This window comes from Musca domestica, unplaced genomic scaffold, assembly GCF_030504385.1.
Source record: "Musca domestica strain aabys unplaced genomic scaffold, Musca_domestica.polishedcontigs.V.1.1 36, whole genome shotgun sequence".
NCBI classification, from domain to species: Eukaryota; Metazoa; Arthropoda; class Insecta; order Diptera; family Muscidae; genus Musca; species Musca domestica.
The window spans coordinates 33,528-42,513 of NW_026712318.1; the positions used below are offsets into that span (position 1 = coordinate 33,528).

The 8,986-nt window shown below is 37.0% G+C and overlaps 1 protein-coding gene across 1 annotated transcript; it reads right to left on the reverse strand.

Moving 5' to 3' along the window:
• Window positions 1-2,570: 2,570 nt before the first annotated feature.
• Window positions 2,571-8,704, reverse strand: LOC101895827 (uncharacterized). The gene is made up of 7 exons (XM_059125988.1): window positions 8,312-8,704; window positions 8,022-8,250; window positions 4,036-4,253; window positions 3,846-3,979; window positions 3,596-3,750; window positions 3,284-3,525; window positions 2,571-3,217 (listed from the first exon to the last, which is right to left on the reverse strand). The coding sequence occupies exons 1-7, from the start codon at window positions 8,699-8,701 to the stop codon at window positions 2,807-2,809; spliced, it is 1,779 nt and encodes a 592-aa protein (XP_058981971.1). The 5' UTR covers window positions 8,702-8,704; the 3' UTR covers window positions 2,571-2,806.
• Between the last annotated feature and the right edge of the window lie 282 nt (window positions 8,705-8,986).

Consider the following 8,986-nt stretch of genomic DNA (forward strand, 5'->3'; position numbering starts at 1 on the left):
GGAAAAGTTTGTAAACATTCAATTTGTTTACATCGTCGAAGCACGTTTTTCATACAAACAGCTGATTTTTGTTGTCATATTTTCATGGAATCCACCCTCAAAACGTAATTTTTCTACTACGCATGTTCCAATTTTGTCACAACAAATGTCATGCTGGGTTGCCTTTGTAAGAATATTTTGCTCCTAAAAATATGCTTTACGCTATGCATGTATTTCTTTAGTACAGACAAAGACAGAGAAATGATTTAAAAGAGTTGGCAACGCCACTACGCTAAAGAAAACGACTAAATGAAAAAATAGTGTTGTTTTTCTCTTCTAGAGGGCGATATAATTGTTTGCGCATTTAGGCCGATATCAGCCGATTCGACTTTTAAAAACATTAATTCATGTTTCAAAAACTCCACCACAGTGCGGAGGGTATATGTTCTTTGTTAATCCGACCCTCGAAACAGACCCTACAAGTACATATATTCTTGATCAGCATAAAATTCTATGTCGATTTAGTCAGACCAACCTTTTGTCTGTCTTTCCTAACGTATAAAAGGCTCATACAATTTTTGGAATTGAAAATGGGTTCACATTTCCACAGGTCCACTGGAAAATGTAAAGTATTTTGATGTCTTCGCAGCATGCCATATTCAAATAGTTCTTTGTTTCGGTATACGCCAATTTAATAATACCTTTCACGGAAATTGTTTCAAATTTGGTATTTGAAGTTTGTAATGGATACTACTACTACTATGGCAGAAAATTGCCTATGCAAATCCGCATCTTACTTAACTAAAACACCTATATATAGGTTTCATCCGATTTGGTTTTAAGTCCCTCACATCCGTAATATGCATTCGACAACAATGATATTTGGTACTAGATATCTTATAAAGCTCGGAAGTACCTCTGCCAAATTTTATCGAGAACGGCTAAGATTTGGATATAGCTTCCATATATATCCTAAACGTGCAATCCTAATTGTGCAAATAATGGCTAATATGAGCTCAAATGGAGTGAATTTCGGAACATACGTTTCCATTTTGTGCAACTCGGTTCCGATATATATTTTTATACCCTCCCCTACCATATTTTATATTTATATACCCTACACATACTATGCAGGTTATATAATTCGTCATTCCATTTGTAACTTATCGAAATAATAATTTTAGATCCAACAAAGTTTATATTTTCTTGATCAGCGTAAAATTCTAAGACGATCTAGCTCTGTCCGTCACGCTACAGTCAAATCGACTTAAGATAGGAAGCTAAGATTTTGCACAGATCTGTCTTCTGTCTGCACGGTCAAGGTCAAGTTCGAAGATGGGCTATATGGGTCCACGATATCGTATAGCCTCCATATAAAGGTACCTTCCGATATTCGGTATTTAGATGATTTTACCCACATTTTTCAATGGAATTGTCTGAAATTCTACACAAGGAGTTCCTTATGAGCACTTTACGCCCTAACAGAGACTTGTCTATATGGATCCACGATATCGCATAGCCTCCATATAACTGCACCTTCCGATATTCGGTATTTAGATGATTTTAACCACATTTTTCAATCGAATTGTCTGAAAATCCTCATTGTTCTTTATAAGCACTTTACCCCCTAACAGAGAATTGTCTATATAGGACTACGATATCGTATATCCCCCATATAACGGCACCTTACGATATTCGGTATTTAGATAATTTTAGCCACATTTTTCAATGGAATTGTGAGAAGTTTATCACCTGGAATCGGTCCACAATATCGTATTGCCCACATAAAACGGTACCCCCTGATATTCGGTATTTTGATGATTTTAGGGACATTACTCACCGGAGTTGTATCAAATTTCGTGTTTAGAGTTCGTAAAGTAAAGTCTATGACAGAAAATTTTCTATGCAGGCCTAGGTCAGTTCGTATAGGCCCCATATATCAGTATTTTCCTATATTTGGTATTTTTACGATTTTATGTACTATACACACCGAAATTGTTTGAGATTTCATATTTGAAGTTCCCAATAGGTACTACATCCTGAGACAGAAAATTGTCTATGCAGATCCAGGTCTTCGTATAGCCCCGTTACAACGGTAACTCCCTATATTCGGTATTTTGATGATTTTAGGTACATTATTTACAGGATTTTTTGCAAGTTTCATATTTGCAGATTGTAATGGATTATGACAAAAGTTGCATATGCAGGTCCACGTCTTGGTATAGGTCCCAATATAAGGGCTATATTCGGTATTTTTGAGATTTTAACAGAATTTTTACCGAATTTTATTTATATTATTATTATTATTATTTTTTTTTTTTTTTTTTTTTTTTGAAAACTTCCAAATTCGTTCCAAACGGTGGAGGGTATTCAAAGTACTCTATAACTGCTCTAAATGATCTACTTGAAATAAATCCTTTTGTTACGAGAGCTCTACTAAATATGCATAGTGGTGTAGGGTATCACATAGTCGACCCCGCCCGACTTTTGACTTTCCTTACTGGTTGTAAATAAAATACGAACTAGAAATAATGTTCTAAGTTGATGGTATCAAAACTTTATTCTATTTTAAATTTAATCGGTTACGAAAATTAAGAAAAACAAAGCTTACACCTAGCTTAATTATCAATAAAGAAATACTTATTTTTCATTAGCACACTAACATCCACTTAACACTAATCGGAAAAAGTTACATATGTATGGGTTAGAGCAAAAAAAAATCTTAAAATTAAAATCGATATTTACAAGAAATTGAAATGCTTAAATAAATTTCTTCTCCATCTGCAAAACTCCTCCTCTACCGTTTGGCCTAAAATCAATCCATCAATCAATCGATTTGTCCCTTGTGCGTTACATAAGAATCGTAGAGCGATGATTGTTTCTTCCGCTGTTTCAAACGGGAGCAGGCAATCATAAGGGCGGCCGATAGAATGCAAAGCATTACCGAAAATGTTGCTGTCATGGCCGAAAAGGTACTAGTCTTGAGACAGGTTTGATTGATGTTCGGCTCAAAACGTCTGGCTGTGCCATACAAGCCATCATCGTCGGGCTCCCCTTCCTGGAGGACACGTAACGATTGGAAAAGATTAACATTTTCGGAAAGAGATGTTTCCGGCTTTTCCGTTGTATCCATTAGCAGGTCATTGGGGATTTGATCGGTTACGGCCGTCTCCAAAGTTATGTTGGAAACATCACGCTTGGTAACCGCTTTCAAATTACGCCAGTGGCAGGGTTGGCTCTAAAAAAAACAACAACAAATTAAACAATTACATTTCTATTTGATATTTCCATTTCCATCTCTTACCGGACACCGTCCATGACACATTCGAACATCACACTCAATGTACAAGGCCGGGGAGCCTGTAAATCGAAACGTTTTCATATAAGCATAGACCTGGGTCTCAAATACCCCCGAATCCGACCAAGAACCCCGAAAACGTGATATCAGTTTATCATCCACCGGGCAGCCATACTGATCAATTAGCTGTATGCGTTTGTTGGCCCCATTATGGGCAAAGCAATCATTGACCACAATATCAAAGCCATCTGGAGAACAAAAAAAAAATTCGATCAAACTTATATTCATTGAGAGAAATCCAAAATAAACTGTTATCACCATATTTGCTTCTCATATAGATAATCAATGTTAGCGGGTCTCCCACCCGCACTGGACCCGTTACCCGCGGACCACCAATGCCATAGCCATTCTGTATTTCCATATAACATTCCGGCGGACTCAGTGTAAAGACCACAGGATTTCCGGTAGCCACCCTACGTTGTGAATCAAAGTCATTTAAATTTCTATATGTAAATTTATGATTTCTAATCCCAAGCATGCACATGCAAATTCAACTTTATATACTCACTCCACATCCAAAAACGGAAAGGTAACCGTCTTCCAGAAATCATAGCCATATTCACAGGTCACCTTAAAGTGCTCGTCGTACTCCTCTTCGATCAATGGGTTGTATTGTACGGTCACTGTATTCCACATGAAATTCTAAAATAAATAGTAAATTATTATTTTATTCTCTTTAGCAATTGGGCGCCACTTACAGTTGGATTTTTCCGATTATCATCGTGTAAGGCATTCTTGCCCAATGTACCACAACGATTTAGTTGTATATAGAACTCATAGTAATCCCGTCCAGATCCATTGATATACATACAATCCGGATCATAGGCATATCCCGCCGAATAAACCAAGCCACTAAAAGAGCCATTAAATCCAATACGAATTTTCATATAATCATCTTGACATTCAGCTTCAATATCTGCAACAACAAAAAATTAATTAAAAATACATAATACCCTCAAGTTCTTCAATAGGCGGAAGGCCTCAAAGTGTTTATTTGTGATATTAGACCTTCAGAAGGTTACCCAAAGATTTAACACCTTTTACAGAAATTGACGTTCTATAGGTCTTTTAAATGTCCTCTAAAGATATCCTATGGACAGAAACCATCTTATGTTTATATACATAGCTATAATATAATAGCTTGAGTTTTTTTATTGAAAATTTTGAGGCAGGTGGCAGAAGAGTTACACTGTGGAACACAAAAAAACTACGGGCAATATTCAACAGATTATAAAAATAGAACTTAAGAAGTAAAAAAAGCAGCAAAGTTCGGCGAGCCGAACTTTTGACACCCTCCGCCATTTGGAAGGAACTTGAATAATTTCAAACAAAAACTTCGACAAAAAATACTGCTTAAATGAAAATCGTTATATGTGAGCTATAATAATTTGAAATAATTTCGTTTAACAATGAAAAAATTAAAGCTTAAAGAGGTCATTTCGGTCCTTTTTAAAAATATGCATACACGCTGCACAAATGTTGCTCTGTGGTATTTTGGCCCATTCCCGGCGAAGCGCTTGCTTGAGGTGATCGACACTTTGGTATTTTTTAGTGCCAATCTTGCTTTCGAAAATACTCCCGAAACAATAGTCCAACGGATTGGTATCCGGAGATTTTGGTGGCCATTGTGCGCTGGAAATGAAGCGAGGAACCTCGTTTTGTAACCATTCTTAGGTGGCGCGTGCCAAGTGCGATGGTGCTGAGTCCTGTTGGAATGTCCAAGGTCTGCGGCCAAAATGTTTGCGTGCCCAAGAACCCTCCAGAATATTTTCGCGATAATATTCGGCATTTATTCTGATGCCACGGTCGATTAATACGTGCGGAGAGCAACCATCGGCTGTTATGGCGGCCCACACCATCACCATGGCCGGCGCTTGAGTTCTGGTGGCCAACCGAAGGTGCACATTTTCCGCTGATCTCTTAGGCAAGTAAACATGATCATTTTGTTTGTTTACAAACTTTTTATTCGTCGTAGACCCCATAAAGTATAAAATATAAAATTCTAAGTCGATTTAAAGATGTCCGTCTGTCTGTCTGTTGAAACACGATACAGCCCACATTATTTGACGTAGAGCTCCGAAATTTAGCAGTACAATTTGTACTGTGTGTAGGATGATTAGTATTGAAAGGTATTACTGGGTCAAAATTGGTCCAGAGTCCTTGGAAGAATGTTCTTCAAAAATCCACGTTTCCTTGGTCCAGGGGTTCTTAATTTTTTCAATCCACGCTTTTTGGTCAGGATGCTATCAAAAATATATGATTTATAAATCTAAGTTTTCCTGGACCCATGGTCCTAATTCTTAAAAAATCCAAGTCTTCTTAACCAGATGGTCCTTGAAAAATCTTATTTTTTTGTTCTGATGTCCTCGAAGAAGATCTTAGCTTCTTGGCCCTGTGATCCTTTAAAATATGTTCTCTAAATAAACACATTTTTTTGGATGGTCCTTGATAATGTTTTCAAGAATTATTATAAATAAAGTAGGCACCCAGTGCGTATAAGTGTTTTCAATATTAATACGCACCAGTGTACACACTATTATATTTATTGGATAATAATATCTGGAAAACGGGTTTTTTCTTAAACTCAAAATATTCCAAAAATTATCAATCTCCCCCCAGGGCTGAGAAAAAAATCCTCAAAGGAAGTAACTTCGAAAGCACCACAATTCCTTGTGTGCCAACAATTTTTGCATTTTAAGCTCCCCTGGCTTCCTGAGCCCTGTCTTACACAATGGGAAACGAAGGCCGCGACACACAACAAACGGATGTCCTAAAAGAGGTGGTCGCTACCAGTAAAGCAATGAACGCCTGTGAACCAAGGGACAGTGGGGGAGATTTTTTAAAAAGGGGAAAAGAAACGGGTTAGAAAATATGTTTTAAAGGACGAATCGTGAAAGACCTCGAAAACGTGGATTTTTTAAAAAATGTTTTAAGGACCTCGAAAACGTGGAGTATTAAATTATGTTTTTTTCACGGACCTTGGAAACTTGGATTTATTAAAAAATATTTTTTTCACGGACCTTGGAAACTTGGATTTATTAAAAAATATTTTTTTCAAGGGCCTACAAAAGGTTGGGGTTTTTAAATAATGTTTTTTCAAGGATCTTGAAAACGTGGATGTTTTAAAAGAATATCAAGGACCTTGAAAACGTGGATTTTTTTTAAAAAATCGTATTCAGGGACCAACAATTAATGTGGATATTTTTAAAGAATATTTATTTTAAGGACGTAGGAATAGTGCATGTTTTAAAAAATATTATTTAGGGACCTCGAAAACGTGGATTTTTTAAGTAACAGAGGATTTTTTTAAGACAGTAAATTTGGATGGTTTAAAAAACGTAGATTTTTTAAAGAATATTATTCAAGGACCTTAAAAAATTTTTCAAGGACCTCGAAAATGGGTTTTGTTAAGAGAATATTTTTCAAGGATCTCGAAAACGGGGTTTTTTAAAAAAATATTTTACAAGGACCAAAAATTAACGTGGATTTAAAAAATATATTGTTTAAGGTCCTCGAAAACGTAGATTTTTGATAAAATATTTTTCAAGAACCAAAAGTAAACAGGGATTTTTTAAAAAATGTTTTTTCAAGGACCAAACGAATGTTTTCTCATCGGAGCGAAGCAGCTCTTTAGATCTTTTTAGTCTATTTTCTTTCTGTAGCGGTGTAAGTTTTTGAACTTTTTGGAATTTCAATGCCTTTACCCCAGCTCATTTTTGAATATTTGCCGAATGGAATAAGTTCAGCTCACGATCCATTTTTCGGCCACTGCGACTCGGGTTTCGATCAAGTCGCTTCTTTACTTTCGAACCATTTCTGCTGATGTTGCAGTTTTCGTCCGCCCACTTCCTTGACATCGGGCTACGCTACCAGTATCGCGGTAACGAGCGATGATACGAGACACAAAAGATTTATTCACATTTAAATGCTGGAGTGCTCTAACGATAGCCACTTGTGGTTTTCCAGCCAAATATAAAGAAATCACACTATCGCGCTTCAATTCCATCACGAATAACTTTTTCTGGAAAATTCTTACCAAAATGCTTTTATACGCTTATAAACAATATAATGAGCTGTCACTGGAATAATTTTAACAGCTGTCGAACGAGTGGCTTAGAATTGACAGTAGTCTGAAGTTGGTTGCAGTTTTTTCATCTCACTCTTTATAATATTTGAAATCGGAAATTTTGTATTAGAACCGCTGTAATTGTACGAAAAGTACTGAAATGTACTTCATTTGCTGTTGGGTGAAGGAATAGAGATACAATTCTGAATTTTAATATTTATACTACTGATTGCATCTCAGTTTGAGATTTGAGGGTGGTTTGGAAATTCATCCTATTTTCGTACTAAAAGTACTAGATGGTACTAAATTTGGTATAGGTTAAAAGGATTGAGATAAAATTCGGAAATTTGATAAAATTTGGAAACTGGTATCTATAGAGGCTTCTTTTCGCTCGTCCATAGAGACTACCTTTCGTTCGGCTGTAGAGACTCCTTTTCGGTCATATTTAAAGAGCCCCTTCGGTTCGTCTTTGATTGTCCTCGGCTCGTCTATAAAGACTTCCTTCAACTACCCCATACAGACTTGAAGGTTTTCTGACATTTGGAAGCCGTGGAAATTTTTTCTATCTCTCCATTCTCTTTACTTTTAATACAGATCTCTAATTTTATCGGTACTCACGTTTAACTCTCGTATTGTTGTAACCAAAATGTTTGTCATAATCCCGTTCCCAGTATTCGGCATGATATTTCTCTGCTTCATAGGGAGGACCGGCATGATAGGCCGCACTGCCCGTGGAGGTAGGTGATCCCGAACCGGTACTGTCATAGTCTCCCGCCGAAGGAGGCGGCAAATGGGGACGGCCTATGCGATAGGGAATATGGCCCGAAGATTGGGGTAAATGATCAGCCTAAAAAGAAAAAAATTAATTGCATAAAAATAGTAAAGCCTCCCTCCATTTTCCATCTCACCACTTCGGCTGCCTGTAATTTAGATGACCTCTCAGTTTCCAGGGTACGATTGCGTATCTCCTTTAAGGGTTTCCTCTGTTTCAATTCAGCCGTTTGACCTGAACGTTTTGTTTGTTTTGTGGAGGGGGTGGTAGGTTGTGTTATGTACGATTTGGATGGTAGCACCACCAAATTGATGTCATCATTGGCGGAGACTAAAGCCTCGTGATGTTGTTGTTGTTGTTTCTGTTGTTGTTTTTGTCCACCGGCAGTTGCCGTGGATGCTGGTTGTCGCAGTAGCTTTGTTTTCGGATTGCGTGATGTTGGCTTGCTAATTGGTGTATATGTGGTGGTTAAATCTATGCTCGTGGATACCGCTTCAGCTGGCTGGATTTCGATTAGACACAGCATTAGAATGAGCTGCAAAAGAAATGATGTAACCGCAAAAAAAAGAAAACAATTGACATTAACAAGCTGGTGATGCAACACAGAGAAGAATTCTCCTTTTTTTTAATTCTCATACAATTGTTATTATTTAAGATTAAGCCTTGTTGCCTATTGAGGTGTTTTTTTTTTTTCTTTTTCCCAACGGTTTCTTTCACGCTTTATTTTCGATGTGCCATAATAGTTCCGCATGGTCCCCATATTCAATGCAATTCCCCCCCTGTGCTTTTTTCTTTCGCTCTAAAGAAGTCA

Excerpts from the sequence above, each read along its gene's own strand:
- LOC101895827 (XM_059125988.1), bottom strand. The coding sequence starts at position 8,701 with ATGCTGTGTCTAATCGAAATCCAGCCAGCTGAAGCGGTATCCACGAGC. Across the intron at positions 4,254-8,021 it reads CAACAATACGAGAGTTAAAC|ATATTGAAGCTGAATGTCAA; the intron begins GTGAGTACCGAT and ends TTGTTGTTGCAG. Across the intron at positions 3,751-3,845 it reads TTTCCGTTTTTGGATGTGGA|GGTGGCTACCGGAAATCCTG; the intron begins GTGAGTATATAA and ends TTCACAACGTAG.